The sequence below is a fragment of the Pseudorca crassidens genome, chromosome 1 (assembly GCF_039906515.1).
Source record: "Pseudorca crassidens isolate mPseCra1 chromosome 1, mPseCra1.hap1, whole genome shotgun sequence".
In the NCBI taxonomy this organism is placed as follows: Eukaryota; Metazoa; Chordata; class Mammalia; order Artiodactyla; family Delphinidae; genus Pseudorca; species Pseudorca crassidens.
This window is the reverse complement of record NC_090296.1, coordinates 179,581,640-179,598,467: the sequence shown is the minus strand read 5'-3', so window position 1 is coordinate 179,598,467 and position 16,828 is coordinate 179,581,640. Positions and strand designations below refer to the sequence as shown.

General features: G+C 35.8%; 1 protein-coding gene across 10 annotated transcripts in view; it reads left to right on the top strand.

Moving 5' to 3' along the window:
* Positions 1–16,828, top strand: part of ANKRD26 (ankyrin repeat domain containing 26) — a 92,167-nt gene that overhangs the window by 31,655 nt on the left and 43,684 nt on the right. For 5 of the 10 annotated variants that reach the window (XM_067701449.1, XM_067701445.1, XM_067701466.1 and 2 more), the window contains 7 exons: positions 751–844; positions 2,884–2,982; positions 3,601–3,629; positions 3,722–3,794; positions 11,709–11,966; positions 14,410–14,492; positions 15,638–16,750. In XM_067701449.1, coding sequence (XP_067557550.1) covers positions 751–844; positions 2,884–2,982; positions 3,601–3,629; positions 3,722–3,794; positions 11,709–11,966; positions 14,410–14,492; positions 15,638–16,750 — 1,749 coding nt within the window. Of the gene's footprint in view, positions 1–750; positions 845–2,883; positions 2,983–3,600; positions 3,630–3,721; positions 3,795–11,708; positions 11,967–14,409; positions 14,493–15,637; positions 16,751–16,828 lie in introns of those variants that run through there. The other 5 variants (XM_067701463.1, XM_067701460.1, XM_067701453.1 and 2 more) reach the window with 4 other exon arrangements.

Genomic DNA, 16,828 nt, shown 5'->3' with positions numbered 1-16,828 from the left:
ATGTGCATAGTAAAAGCTTGACACATTTAGATGATTAATAAATAAATGTTCTTATTCCCTTATTAAAGCTTGCTGTACTTTTTTGAAGAGTTGCATAACTATATTTAAATTTTTTGCTATTATTTAAACATAAAAGTTTTTCTTACTACTTCGCTATTTTATTCAACTAGTTTTCCTATCAATAAAAATTTTATCAAATAACAGATTCTTGTAAGCCCTTGTTTACCTAAATGAAGCAGCTCCTATAGTGTTCTGTTTATGCTCAACGTGACATACTTCATGGTTTCTTTTCATGCCAAGTATATTATTTTAATACTAAAAAATTTCTGTCTTTAGAAATATTTTAAATTTATAGCAAGTGTACTTATTAAAGAATTTATTTAAATACATATTTTTTAAAAATACTGTCTTCTTTTGACAGGGAATGCAAAGTAGAGTTAGGTATTTTGAAGTTAATTCCTTGCTGAAATGTGCCTGTAAGTCAGTATTCTGTCTGTGAAAATAATTCCTCTGGCTTTCCATGCTCAGTTTACAGAGTCAGTAGCCAAATGAGGATAAAAGATATACTTGATCTAGAGAGTGTATGTGAAGTTTTCTATTTAAATGTTTGAGTTTTCAATCCATGCTTCTCTTATTTTTAAATATAATTGCTTGTAAAGTAGGAAATTTTTAAAAAGTAGGGTATTTTCAGGTATTAGAAGGGGATTAGGAAATCTTTATGCAACTCATTAGTAATATCAATTTTAACAGAGTATCTCTGAGAGTCTTCCACAGAAGTATGTTGATCATTTATCTGGAGCTGCAGGTCAAAGAGGAAAAAGTATATTAAATGGACAAGTAGAAGGTAAGAACTGTATTTTGATGAAAAAGTCATTTGACAGCATGTTGATTTAAAATGGGAATTCTGATATATTCTAATAGCCAAGGAAAATCACCTGTCGGTTAAGAGGAAGAATCATTCCTCACACTGATTTCAAGTTGAACTGAGCCTGTCTCATTCTGGAAAAGAAGTGCTGTATCAGAAGAACTAAGCAGCTACATCTTTTTTTCCAGTCAAAAATCCATCAACAGTTTTTAGGCAGTTTTTATTTGGCCAAAAAGCAGTGCTTGAATACTTAACTGTGTGCTGTGTTCTATTTAAGTTCTGACTGTCCAGATGTCCTTTTGTAGACAACATGCCATGATATAATCATCTATCTCCATGTCTGTTATCAAGTTACACTGTGAAGTGTGCCACCCTTTTGAGGTGGTCCTCAAAGACACAGTTTGCTTTTTGTTTAACCAAGTGTCCTAAAGCATGTACCTGAAGTTATATCATTTTTTATTCTAAAAAGCTATGCAGCTTATATTCTGAAAACTATTACAAAATATAACACTGTTGATGTAAAAAAAAAAAAGAAAGAAAATCACCTGTCAAATGCATAGTGAGGAAAAAGATGAGAAAAGGAGGGAAGCTGTGTATCTTATCTGATGTCAGCCACAGATTAAATTGAGAGTCCCCTTTAAGGAGCTAAATTATTAATTCCGTTTCAAGGTACTCTACAACCTAAGGAAAGTTGGGAAATGAGGAAGAGGAAAGAAGGAGTAAAGAATGAGAGAGGCAGAGGTTACAGAGAGTAAATGAAGGAAAAGGAAGCAGGGGTCTGTGGAGGACGGTGGCAAAGTAAAATAGGTCTTTAGAAAAAGGAAGAGAAGAGTATTTGAAACGTGAGACAAATTTGAAGTGAGCTTCCAGCACCAAAACTTGTCAGAGACGAACAGTAAAGCTTTCCCACTCTTACTGTGGGAATGTAGAAGCAGACTCACAGATCAGAGTTTCTCAAATTTTAATTAGTCCCCTGGGGACCTTGTGAAAAGTGCACATGCTGAGCAGCAGGTCTGGGGTTGTGCATTTCTGACAAGCTCTCAGAGTAGCAAGGGTGTAGGCTTGCATTTAGAGAAATCTGGAAGAGGAGCCACTGGATAGTTCAAGACAGAACAGGATCAAGGAAAAGCATTATTTTCTTTTTCTTTCTGAGCGTGTTTATAGCCAGAGGGTAGCAAAGCGTTGAAGTAGAACTTATGGATGTAAGGTACCACTGCTAAGCAAAGAGGAAAAACAAGTGGTGGGGATGATCCATAAAAAGAATGTAAAAGGGGAAGAATTAAGACCACAGATCCAGAGACTACCTTTGAAGAGGAAAGAATATAGTGAAAGGAAAGAGGGAGGAAAGAAGGATGTTAGGGAGGTGATTGTGGAGGTGATGAGGAAACTTGAGAGAACTCTTGTTAGATGACGTCAGTGTATTTACCCTGAAACAAGGTTACGTCATTGCTGCCCCAGAGAATACTGGAAGCAGGAGTGGGTGCTAGAATTGAGGTAAACCCCAGCTCCTCCTTGTAACTATCAGGCATCAAAGATATATGTTGTGTTGGTATGTGTTATTCAAATGAGATTAATTTGAATATGGAAGCATTGGCTGTTTTTTTTTTTTTTCAAGATAGGTTTTTTTTGTTTGTTTTTTTGGCTGCTCGGCTGGCATGTGGGATCCTAATTTCCCCGACCAGGGATTGAACCCGTGTCCCCTGCAGTAGAAGCATGGGGTCTTAACCACTGGACCGCCAGGGGAGTCCGTAAGATAGCTAATTTTTTGATGATAATTGTTTCACAAAAATCCTTTTAAACATTAGCATGATATACTGAACCAAAGTAATTTTGGAAACAAAAGAAATTAATAGGGTTCATTCCCTAAGTGCTAAAATTGTTATTTTTAGTAAATACTACACTGATTTTGAAATATTAAAGATTTTTAATATCTAATAATTCTGTGGCAGTAAAATTTACTTTTTCCTTTTTGATAATCGTACTTCGATATTGAAAACTTATAATACATTATTTCTTAGATGTGCCTTATATACCTTCTTGCATGAGTGGATCGAGAAACTTTAAGATGACTAAACTAGAGGATCCAAGAAATGTAGGCATACCAGTAGCCCACATGGGTATGGAAAAAAAATGAATATTTTTATGAACTATTATTCTACAAGTGTATATCCAAGCTGATCAGTTCATAACACTTTCTCTGATGAGAAATGTATTATACATTCAACTGAACTGTCATCCCAACTGTGCACTTCCTAAATTACAGGACAAATTGAAGAACATGATAAACACTTGTAGTATAATGGTGTAAATGATGCTGCCGTATTGCATTCAAGATATGCTGTTGCATTTTACCATCAGCTTTCACATTTACCTTCTCGGGGTCATGATTTGTTCCTCTGATTAAAGATCACTTTTCTCCTCATCCATCAGCATGTTCACATTGATACATGTGCATTTTTCTATTTTATAAAGGCTTTTGGAACATAATCTTACTTTTGAAATCTTAACTGCATGTTTTATTAAACCTGTACTCCTATTTTTTCTTCAGTATCTATAGTGGATTCATATGTCTGTCTTGTTGCCGTCCTCACTTCCCCCAAGAAACAAAACACCAAAACCTAAAGTATTCACTGCCAAGGCCAAGCATGAGGATTCTGCTCAGTACTAACTGCATGAATATATAGGTGGCTTTCATAGTTACGTGTAGTTGATTCTATGTCCCTTTTGCCTTTTAGATTCTCCTGAAGAATATCCTCACGTGAAGGTAAAAACTTATATTTTTATCTTGAATTATTAACTACAGATTGTATCAAATGTACATTATTTATTAATCAACTTCTTTCAAAACCCATTCAGCCTGCAGTTGGAGTGAAAGATTCTGTTCCTACTAAAACAGTAGGAATGAAGGATTTGCAAACATCCAGATCAGGTAAATTCTGCAGTGCAAATTTCCCTCTGGAGGGAGGTACGCTAAAATATTTGAAATGCTCACAGTCTTCATATTCCTAATTCTTTTTTCTTTTGTTTTTGCAAATTTGATTGAAGGATTTGACGTAAATAAGGCACATGTTATTGTTGGTATCCATGTTTTGAAAAAAGGATATTTACAAGCATAAGAAAAATATATTTTTAAAATGTAAGCTTTAACTCACATGTTCCTATGTATGTTTCAATACCCTAAAGTTCTCAGTTTGGAATCTCTGTACTTCTTAGGGATTCTCAGAGGTAAATTATTAGATTCTAAGATTTTTCCAGTTTTATCAAATGCTTATTTGAATTCTGACCTTTACCTAGAGTAAAGCTTCACTTGCTAACATGTCAATTGTATTTCAACTTTAATTATTTCATTTTAGTGGTGTTACACGGATGAACTTAAGCCAACCAGATGTTTTGATTAGCAGACTCTGTGTGTCTGTCTCTGTGTGTGTGTGTGTGTGTGTGTGTGTGTGTGGTGGTCTTTGATTATTAAAAGTGGGGGAAAGTAATCATACCTTAATGACGATTTGCTAGACACAATCTTTTAAAACAGTAATTCTGAAAGTTTTTGGCTTTAAGATCCTTTTATTTATTTATTTGTTATTTTTTTATGAGGCAGATATAGGATCCTTTTATACTTTTAAAAATTATTGAGAATTCCAATGAACTTTTGTTTAAGTAGGTTGTATCTACTGATGTTTACTGTATTGGAAAATAAAACTGAAAAATTAAAAATACAAGCACACACAATCATACATTCTATTAGCCATTAGAACTATGATGTTATCACATATCTTGACTCTGGAAAACTCCACTGTACACCTAAAACAGAATGAGAATGGAAATAACGTTTACTGTTATTGTGAAAATAGTTTTGACCTCTTGGACCGCTTGAATGGTTAGGTCTTGGGACTCCAGGGATGCTCAGGTGACACTTGAGAACCACTGTTTTAAACCATTCACAGAGCTTATGGATGTGAAATGATAAAGGGACCCTTGTGATGAAACAGGATTTAAACTTTCACTTTTACATTTCTTGCTTTTTTCTTTGATTTGTCTTTTTTTTTTTAGGTTTTTTTCTTTCTTTTTTTTTTTATGCAGCAGGTTCTTATTAGTCATCAATTTTATACACATCAGTGTATACATGTCAATCCCAATCACCCAATTCATCCCACCACCATCGCCAACCCCCCGTGGTTCTCCCCCCTTGGTATCCATACGTTTGTTCTCTACATCTGTGTCTCAATTTCTGCCCTGCAAACTGGTTCATCTGTACCATTTTTCTAGGTTCCACATATATGCGTTAATATACGATATTTGTTTTTCTCTTTCTGACTTACTTCACTCTGTATGACAGTCTCTGGATCCATCCACGTCTCAAAAAATGATCCAATTTTGTTCCTTTTTATGGCTGAGTAATATTCCATTGTATACATGTACCACATCTTCTTTATCCATTCGTCTGTCGATGGGCACTTAGGTTGCTTCCATGACCTGGCTATTGTAAATAGGGCTGCAGTGAACATTGGGGTGCATGTGTCTTTTTGAATTGTGGTTTTCTCTGGGTATATGCCCAGTAGTGGGATTGCTGGATCATATGGTAATTCTATTTTTAGTTTTTTAAGGAACCTCCATACTGTTCTCCATAGTGGCTGTATCAGTTTACATCCCCACCAACAGTGCAAGAGGGTTCTCTTTTCTCCACACCCTCTCCAGCATTTGTTGTTTGTAGATTTTCGGGTAAAGCCCATTCTAACTGGTGTGAGTGAGGTGATACCTCATTGTAGTTTTGATTTGCATTTCTCTAATAATTAGTGATGTTGAGCAGCTTTTCATGTGCTTCTTGGCCATCTGTATGTCTTATTTGGAGAAATGTCAATTTAGGTCTTCTGCCCATTTTTGGATTGGGTTGTTTGTTTTTTTAATATTGAGCTGTATGAGCTGTTTATATATTTTGGAGATTAACCCTTTGTCCGTGGATTTGTTTGCAAATATTTTCTCCCATTCTGAGGGTTGTCTTTTCATCTTGTTTATGGTTTCCTTTGCTGTGCAAAAGCTTTTAAGTTTCATTAGGTCCCATTTGTTTATTTTTGTTTCCATTACTCTAGGAGATGGATCAAGTAGATCTTGCTGTGATTAATGTCAAAGAGTGTTCTTCCTATGTTTTCCTCTAAGAGTTTTATAGTGTCCGGTCTTACATTTAGGTCTCTAATCCATTTTGAGTTTATTTTTGTTTATGGTGTTAGGGAGTGTTCTAATATCATTCTTTCACATGTAGCTGTCCAGTTTTCCCAGCACCACTTATTGAAGAGATTGTCTTTTCTCCATTATATATCCTTGCCTCTTTTGTCATAGATTAGTTGACCATAGGTGCGTGGGTTTACCTCTGGGCTTCCTATCTTGTTCCATTGATCTGTGTTTCTGTTTTTGTGCTAGTACCATATTGTCTTGATTACTGTAGCTTTGTAGTATACCCTGAAGTCAGAGAGTCTGATTCCTCCAGCTCCGTTTTTTTCCCTCAAAACTGTTTGGCTATTCGGGGTCTTTTGTGTCTCCATATCAATTTTAAGATTTTTTGTTGTAGTTCTGTAAAAAATGCCATTGGTAATTTGATAGGGATTGCATTGAATCTGTAGATTGCTTTGGGTAGTATAGTCATTTTCACAATATTGATTCTTCCAATCCAAGAACATGCTATACCTCTCCATCTGTTTGTATCATCTTTAATTTCTTTCATCAGTGTCTTATAGTTTTCTGCATACAGGTCTTTTGTCTCCCTAGGTAGGTTTATTCCTAGGTATTTTATTCTTTTTGTTGCAGTGGTAAATGGGACTGTTTCCTTACTTTCTCTTTCAGATTTTTCATCATTAGTGTATAGGAATGCAAGAGATTTCTGTGCATTAATTTTGTATCCTGCAACTTTACCAGATTCTTTGATTAGCTCTAGTAGTTTTCTGGTGGCATTTTTAAGATTCTCTATGTATAGTATCATGTCATCTGCAAACAGTGACAGTCTTACTTCTTCTTTTCCAATTTATATTCCTTTTATTTCTTTTATTCCTTTTATTCCTTTTATTTCTGATTGCCGAGGCTAGGACTTCCAAAACTATGTTGAATAATAGCGGTGAGAGTGGACATCCTTGTCTTGTTCCTGATATTAGAGGAAATGCTTTCAGTTTTTCACCATTGAGAATGATGTTTGTTGTGGGTTTGTCATTTATGGCCTTTATTATTTTGAGGTAGGTTCCCTCTGTGCCCACTTTCTGGAGAGTTTTTATCATAAATGGGTGTTGAATTTTGTCAAAAGCTTTTTCTGCATCTATGAGATGATCATATGGTTTTTATTCTTCAGTTTGTTAATATGGTGTATCACATTGTTTGATTTGTGTATATTGAAGAATCCTTGCATCCCTGGGATAAATCTCACTTGATCATGGTGTATGATCCTTTTAATGCGTTGTTGGATTCTGTTTGCTAGTATTTTTTTGAGGATTTTTGCATCTATATTCATCAGTGATATTGGTCTGTAATTTTCTTTCTTTGTAGTATCTTGTCTGGTTTTGGTATCAGGGTGATGGTGGCCTCATAGAATGAGTTTGGGAGTGTTCCTTCCTCCGCAATTTTCTGGAAGAGTTTGAGAAGAATGGGTGTTAGCTCTTCTCTAAATGTTTGATAGAATTCACCAGTGAAGGCATCTGGTCCTTGACTTTTGTTTGCTGGAAGATTTTTAATCACAGTTTCAATTTAATTACTTGTGATTTGTCTGTTCATATTTTCTATTTCTTCCTGGTTCAGTCTTGGAAGCTTATACCTTTTTAAGAATTTGTCCATTTCTTCCAGGTTGTCCATTTTATTGGCATAGAGTTGCTTGTAGTAGTCTCTTAGGATGCTTTGTATTTCTGCGGTGTCTGTTGTAACTTCTCCTTTTTCATTTCTAATTTTATTGATTTGAGTCCTCTTCCTCTTTTTCTTGATGAGTCTGGCTAATGATTTATCAATTTTGTTTATCTTCTCAAAGAACCAGCTTTTAGTTTTATTGATCTTTGCTATTGTTTTCTTTGTTTCTATTTCATTTATTTCTGCTCTGATCTTTATGTTTTCTTTTCTTCTGCTAACTTTGGGTTTTGTTTGTTCTTCTTTCTCTAGTTCCTTTAGGTGTAAGGTTAGATTATTTATTTGAGATTTTTCATGTTTCTTGAGGTAGGCTTCTATAGCTATAAACTTGCCTCTTAAGACTGCTTTTGCTGCATCCCATAGGTTTTGGATTGCTGTGTTTCCATTGTCATTTGTCTCTAGGTATTTTTTGATTTCCTCTTTGATTTCTTCAGTGATCTCTTGGTTATCTAGTAACGTAGTGTTTAGCCTCCATGTGTTTGTGTTTTTTACGTTTTTCCCCTGTAATTCATTTCTAATCTCATAGCATTGTGGTCAGAAAAGATGCTTGATATGATTTCAATTTTCTTAAATTTACTGAGGCTTGATTTGTGACCCGAGATGTGATCTATCCTGGAGAATGTTCCATGTGCACTTGAGAAGAAAGTGTAATCTGCTGTTTTTGGATGGAATGTCCTATAAATATCAATTAAATCTGTCTGGTCTATTGTGTCATTTAAAGCTTCTCTTTCCTTACTTATTTTCATTTTGGATGATCTGTCCATTGGTGTAAGTGAGGTGTTAAAGTCCCCCACTCTTATTATGTTATTGTTGATTTCCTCTTTTACAGCTGTTAGCAGTTACCTTATATATTGAGGTGGTCCTATGTTAGGTGCATATATATTTATAATTGTTATATTTTCTTCTTGGATTGATCCCTTGATCATTATATAGTGTTTTTCCTTGTCTCTTAACATTCTTTATTTTAAAGTCTATTTTATCTGATATGAGTATTGCTACTCCAGCTTTCTTTTGCTTTCCATTTGCATGGAATATCTTTTTCCATCCCCTCACTTTCAGTCTGCATGTGTCCCTAGGTCTGAAGTGGGTCTCTTGTAGACAGCATATATATGGGTCTTGTGTTTGTACATTCAGCAAGTCTGTGTCTTTTGATTGGAGCATTTAATCCATTCATGTTTAAGGTAATTATCAATATGTATGTTCCTATGACCATTTTCTTAATTCTTTTGGGTTTGTTTCTGTAGGTCCTTTTCTTCTCTTGTGTTTCCCACTTAGAGAAGTTCCTTTAGCATTTGTTGTAGAGCCTGTTTGGTGGTGCTGAATTCTTTTAGCTTTTGCTTGTCTGTAAAGCTTTTGATTTCTCCATCGAATCTGAATGAGATCCTTTCGGGGTAGAGTAATCCTGTTTGTAGGTTCTTCCCTTTCATCACTTTAAGTGTATCATGCCACTTCCTTCTGGCTTGTAGAGTTTCTGCTGAGAAATCAGCTGTTAACCTTATGGGAGTTCCCTTGTATCTAATTTGTCGTTTTTCCTTTGCTGCTTTCAGAAATTTTTCTTTGTCTTTAATTTTTGCAAATTTGATTACTGTATGTCTTGGCGTGTTTCTCTTTGGGTTTATCCTGTATGGGACTCGCTGCACTTCCTGGACTTGAGTGGCTATTTCCTTTCCCATGTTAGGGACGTTTTCGACTATAATCTTTTCAAATATTTTCTCGGGTCCTTTCACTCTCTCTTCTCCTTTTGAGATCCCTATAATGCGAATGTTGTTGCATTTAATGTTGTCCCAGAGGTCTCTTAGGCTGTCTTCATTTCTTTTCATTCTTTTTTCTTTATTCTCTTCTGCTCAGTGAATTCCACCATTCTGTCTTCTAGGTCACTTATCTGTTCTTCTGCCTCAGTTATTCTACTATTGATTCCTTCTAGTGTAGTTTTCATTTCAGTTATTGTATTGTTCATCTCTGTTTGTTTGTTCTTTAACTCTTCTAGGTCTTTGTTAAACATTTCTTGCATCTTTTCAATCTTTGCCTCCATTGTTTTTCCGAGGTCCTGGGTCATCTTCACTATCATTATTCTGAATTCTTTTTCTGGAAGGTTGCCTATCTCCACTTCATTTAGTTGTTTTTCTGGGGGGTTATCTTGTTCCTTCATCTGGTACATAGCCCTCTGCCTTTTCATCTTGTCTGTCTTTCTGTGAGTGTGGTTTTTGTTCCACAGGCTGCAGGATTGTAGTTCTTCTTGTTTCTCCTGTCTGCCCTCTGGTGGATGAGGCTATCTAAGAGGCTTGTGCAGGTTTCCTGATGGGAGGGACTGGTGGTGGGTAGAGCTGACTTTTGCTCTGGTGGGCAGAGCTCAGTAAAACTTTAATCTGCTTGACTGCTGATGGGTGGGGCTGGGTTCCCTCCCTGTTGGTTGTTTAGCCTGAGGCAACCCAACAGTGGAGCCTACCTGGGCTCTTTGGTAGGGCTAATGGCAGACTCTGGGAGGGCTCAGGCCAAGGAGTACTTCCCAGAACTTCTGCTGCCCATGTTCTTGTCCCCATGATGAGCCACAGCCACCCCCGCCTCTGCAGGAGACCCTCCAAAACTAGCAGGTAGGTCTGGTTCAGTCTCTCCTGGGGTCACTGCTGCTTCCTCTGGGTCCCGATGCGCACACTACTTTGTGTGTGCCCACCAAGAGTGGAGTCTCTGTTTCCCCGAGTCCTGTCGAAGTCCTGCAATCAAATTCCACTAGTCTTCAAAGTCTGATTCTCTAGGAATTCCTCCTCCCGTTGCTGGACCCCCAGGTTGGGAAGCCTGACATGGGGCTCAGAACCTTCACTCCAGTGGGTGGACTTCTGTGGTATAAGTGTTCTCCAGTCTATGAGTCACCCACCCACCAATTATGGGATTTGATTTTATTGTGATTGCGCCCCTCCTACCATCTCATTGTGGCTTCTCCTTTGTCTTTGGATGTGGGGTATCTTTTTTGGTGAGTTCCAGTGTCTTCCTGTCGATGATTGTCCAGCACCTAGTTGTGATTCTTGTGTTCTCACAAGAGGGAGTGAGAGCACATCCTTCTACTCTACCATCTTGGTTCAGCTCTGATTTGTCTTAAGAAATTTAAATCTGACAATTTTACTTTCTTTAAAAAAAAGAAAAATATTTTTGTTATGTATTCATTTCCTGTCTCATGGCACTGTATGCTCTTTTGATCTAGTGTGGACCTAGACTTATCCTATTTTTACCTGGAAACAATTAGTCACTCAAGGCTATCATTTCTTTTGTAAATTTATGATATTTATCCAAGGCTTAAAAAATGATTTCTGAAGATACATTGGTAACATTGAGGAAAGTCCATCTCATTGTAATTAAAGTAGTACCATTCATTAAAAGATTTTTTAAAACCCATGTCTCTGGAACACACAATACTGTCATGCATATTTAAACATAAAATAAGTGGTTAGACATATTTTGTTAATGAAAAAATTCATATGTTGAAGAAACATAATTATTAATAAAACTCTTATGGTATACAGAATATGTAATAGAGATTGATGAGTGAATCAAAGTAAGTAATACTAGAAAATTAAAAAGTAGAACAGGGCTTCCCTGGTGGCGCAGTGGTTGAGAGTCCGCCTGCCGATGCAGGGGACACGGGTTCGTGCCCTTGTCCGGGAGGATCTCACATGCCGCGGAGCGGCTGGGCCCGTGAGCCATGGCCGCTGAGCCTGCGCGTCCGGAGCGTGTGGTCCGCAACGGGAGAGGCCACAACAGTGAGAGGCCGCATACTGCAAAAACGTAGAAAAAATGAGAGGCAATAGTTAATGTATCTATATGAATGGCAATGACGTGTAAGATACAATAAGCCATGAAGGAGTAGTGTGTCTGGGGGGAGAGGAGGACATGGGACTGCTTCTCTGAAGAAAGAATTTGTTCAAGTTAGTCAAATTTGCATTAGTATTCACATTCTAATAAATGGAAACTTTGTTTTCAGATTTTTCAGATTGGGATTCTGCTAGTTTGACGCTCAATAATGAGACTTGTCAGAGAGCCGGGCATTTGAAAGTTGATGATAAATATCCATTTGTGTCACAATCAATGACCAAAAATCAGTCAGCATCCACAGAATTTGGACAGATGACCCTAATAGATAAAGAAAAGATTAATATCGGAGCGGTGTTTCTGTTAGGGAATTACACGCTCCATGACCTGTGTGAGTCACAGCTGCCAGAAAACAGAGAAAGCAAACAAGGTAATAAATAAGCACAGAGCACTCAACTGTAGGCCACCTTAGCATGGCTTCACCATAATCCTCATGTTTCCAGAATCATTTTGTGGCAAAATCTGCTTTGTGTTTACTCCTTTTATTCAACCCGCAGCCAGACATCTTTTAGCAAGATGTTTGCATTCTTCCTCTGACCAAAGCAACATGATAAATAACAAAGAGAATTAGGAGAGAGAATAAGTTTGTTAGGCTAGTATTTAGCATACACCTGAGAGTGGGTAGCAGGATTATATTTAGAATTTTGGGACTAGCTGGGAAACCTAGGTAGACATCTCAAGATTCCTTTCTCAAAATGTAGTTTTTTTAGCTTTATTTTTGTTTAGCTCTGAATTCATTAGTATTAGTTATAACTATATTCAATGTAACTAAAAGAGCACCTCCAAAACCAAACACTAAACTATTTCTTGTATTTTCTATGAGTTTATATATTTTAGAATTGGCTTTCCCAGCAGTAATGGGAGTCATTGGGGATTGCTACATAGTCCCTCCTTCTTAGCTGTGTCCACATAGTATATCAACTTATTATTTTTAATGAATTAATAGTTCACAAGGGATATTGGTTTTAAGGAGTGCTGATCATTTAAAAATAGTATATGGAAAATCAATTCTAATTCTACTAGGATGCCCAGTCTATTGATTAACCACACCTAATATATGTTCTACATAAATACCAATTAATTTAGTGCCCTTGATCAGTCATATGATCAGGGCTATAGTAATCAATCATACACTGTTTTCTTTTTCCAGTCCTATAGTTTTATCTTCTTGTCCTTCCTTACTGTAGAATTAATGTTACATTTACAAAAGATTCTCAGTTTTCTCCTAGAGTAGTGACTACAAGCTATAAACTCAAAGTTTTTTTTATCTATACAAGTGACTGGTTTGCTCTCATTTCTCCATGAGCTTGGTAGGTCCAAGAAGCACGAATTCAAACGAAACAGCTACACGAGCCCCCTCAACACAGGAAGATGTGAAACAGGAAAACTGGAAACTAAATACAAGCAACTTAAAACAGTTCATGCAGATCATTTCTCTTCTCAGTTGATACCTTTTATAAAGTAATAAGCAGAGTCTAGTTCTTGAGGGACCCAGGATTCATGCATTTATTTATTTAATAAAGATTTATTCTATGCTGGGTCCTGGTAATTTTATATCTTAAATATTTCTGGAAACAGTCCCTCAGTGTAGGCCTGCATCATCTTTTTTTTGCATTATAATGCCATCAAATTCGTCTCCCTCTATTTATTTGTATGGCCTTCAAATTCATCCCTCCTGCAGCATTTAGAGTGATCTATCTCAAATGCACCAGTGATCGTGAACCACTCTTTAAAGCATACTAATGTCCAGCCATGTTAGAATGACACGAGGCTTTCATAATCTAACTTCTACCTGACTCTCCCTCTCTAGCCCTTTCTGTCTGTCCTTTGCTCTGGAATTCTGAACTGCTGGTGATGCTCTCTCATCTATCCCTGTATTTTAGACAAATACTCACCCTGTTTTATGTATGCTTCTCTCCCTGTCTTGCTACAGCTTTCCATGCTCTCTCCCTTTCCTGTCCTCTATTCCCTTGAATCTGACTGACCTCACTGTGTAAGTCTCAGCTCAGGCATTATCTCTAGAAAAGCCATCGCTGACACCTTTTATCTACATTCTTCTTTAAACTGCAATGTTTAGTACTGAGCAGGAACTCAGTAAATAATTATTGAGTAAAATAAATAAAGACTGTGTATACAAAGATGATTTCAAGAGATTGTCCTCTACAGTCTAGGAGCAAAGAGGATAGTCGTGAAGAAATAATTTACAGTTCAGGTGATGAAGATACACTAGAAAAATCTATAAAGTACTAAGGTAGCTACTAGGAAAGAGATACCTGTTTGGGGAAAGAGAGCTGTAATCAAGGAGGACTTCATAAAGCAGGCTGGGTCTTAAAAGATGAAAAGAAATTTGTCAGAAGAGTAGAGGAAAACATTTCAGATTAAGGAACTGATAAAAGCATGAAAAGTAACAGTAATTTTGGAAACCATGAATAACGTTGCAGTTGAAGCTTGGTGTGTTGTTAAATTGGTACTATTATGAAGTAGAGAACAGAGTATATTGTGACTTTATATGTTTGTCCTGTATTTTTAAATTTTGTTTGGTTTTTGATTGTTCTGTTCATTGATGTTTGGTGGATGAATTTGTAAATGAATCTTTGAGATGTTTGTGTGCCTGTAACATGGTGACATCTGGTATTTCCCAGATGGTTTGTTGAAGTTTTAGGTAATTAGAAGTATTTCTTAAAGAAGTAAATATTCAGCTAAAGATTAAGCTTAATTTAAATTGTCATTTGATAAAATTTTTTAAATCTATTTTTATAAAGATTATGTCTTTTATCTAACTGTTCTAAATAGTTAATTTTAACTAAACATAGATTTGTCAGCAGAACTAGACTTAGAAATAACATCGGAGGAAGCACAAGAAAGGCTTGATGGAAGTGAAAATAACCACTCACAGGTATGTAAAAATGTAAATGTAAATTTCTGGCTCAATATTGTTTTCTATGCTTTAACGACATAACAGAGTTCAAATGAAATTACCTTTCAAAATTAACCTCTTAGAATCAATAGATAATAATTTAATATTTAGTTTTTATAGTGCTTTAATTACAAAGCTTAAAATATTGTTAGAATCTATTATAATTTATAGTTAAACTTTGTCCTTGGAATTGAGGCAAAAAAATTTCCTGAATATTGTTTGCTTCTTCCTTACATGATAAAGAAGGTGATAATCAAATACTGAATCATATGATTAAGCAGTTGAAATTATGAACAATATATCAATGATGGTCCGTGAGTTAGATTCATGGAAGGAGAAATCATTCCCAGCTGTTCAAAATTTGCAGTTTCAAATTGCCAGTCACTAATGCCAAGATTAAAGATTTATTCTGTCTTGTGACCTCTATGTAATCGACCTAAGGATCTACATTCAGGGAGAGAAGGGGTCATACAATCAACCCAATTGCTTATTAAGGAATCAAACCTTCCAGAATTGGACCTTTGTTGTTAGGGTACAAACAATAACTTTCTAATTTATTTCATTTCAGGGTAGGAAACCAGTAAATATTATTAAACAATGTTTTATCCACTTCCATTAGTAGATACTAGAATAAAATATAACTGAATGAAAGCAGGTATTATATCAATGTACAATACTATCATAGTATATGATTTGCATTAAAATTTAGGAATTTGTTCCTCTTTCTGATTGGTGTTAATTGATTTTGGCTCCTAGTAATTTAAGGTTTGTCTATTCTCCAGTTACCAGTCCTTAAAAAAAAAATCCTTATGTGCACATAGGGACTCTTTAAGGTACGGTGAGGTGAAATATTTTTAAGTAAGGAAGCCTTTGTAACATTAAAAATCATCTCCTAATTCATTTTTGGTAGATTTAACATATATGAATTATTTAGTTCAAACAAACAGTGACAAAATTGGGTTTGTGAGTTCATGTTTTTCTCCTGTTTTAGGCTAAGGCAAGTTATTTTTCAACTCTTAGTTGTAATCCAGTGATTTGTGAGTAGCTAAACATAGATTAAGAAGTTTAACGGTTGTATTTTAATTATTCTCTAATTTTTCTTTGTCCGTACTTGATTACTTAAGGATAAAGTTATTTTACAAACATGTACCCTGACAGAAAAGACATCTGAAAATCAAATCAAGCCAATTAATCTTCCGCTTTTGCATCTGCAAAAAATGCCTCAAGAACCAGAAATGAATAATGAATGTGATAGAGAGGACATATCTGTATGCTCAGAACTTCCTTGTGTACAAAAGTATGAGGAAATGTGGACCAAACAAGGCAAATTAGAGTGGAAAAATAACTTAAAACTCATCACGAATGAGTTAAAGCAGAAGTTTGGTGAAATTTTTGAAAAATACAAAATTACTGTTTGTCCTGAGGAAGAGCCACTACATGATACCCCTAAAGAAGGAGCAAACATAAAGGAAATACCTTCTAATTTGACAAATAATATACCTGACTGTGAGGCAAAAGATGCATTTGGAGTATCTGTCTCTCTAGCATTTCAAGCATTTCCTGAACAAAAAGAACCCAGTCTTGAAAATGTTTTTCCATCTTATTTAACCTCTGGGTACTGGGGACATGCTTGCCCATCATCTTCACAGCTTTATTTAAATGAAAATAAATTAGACTATGAAAGTGATAAACCAGACACTGAACATGTTTTTAACAAAAATGAGGAGAGTTTTTATAATGATACAAAAAAAAAAAAAGTAAGGGACCCAGTAGTTACATTTGAAGTGCAAGAAGACCAAGAGTTTGATATGCAAATGGTACAAAATATGAACCAAAATAACACTAATTGGAAATTAGACATCGGATGTATACCTCAGTCTAGTGATCCCAAAAGACTTTTTGATTTATGGCTTGCCCGCTCCAATGAAATGAGACACATGATTCAAATAAAAAGTCGTGATATTTCTGCTGTTACAAATACTTATAAGAAAACCAAACCAATACAAGACTGGTTCCAGAAGCCATTGCTTGCAGATAATTGCAGTGCTAATAACTATAAAAGCATGGAACCTGAATTAGAAAATGGGAGTTCTTCTCCACCGAATAGTAACAGAACATCCAAAGTGTATCTAAATGAAGAATTACAGCAAGATATGCAAAGGTTTGAGAATGAGATAGGCATGTTACAAGTACAGTTCCTGGCTTTGGAAAAAGAGAAAATTCAACTTCAAAAAGAGGTAGAGGTTCATTTGCTGCTACTTTGTTCTTTCTCTTTATCAATGATCTGATCCATTCTGATTTTCCACTTATTAATA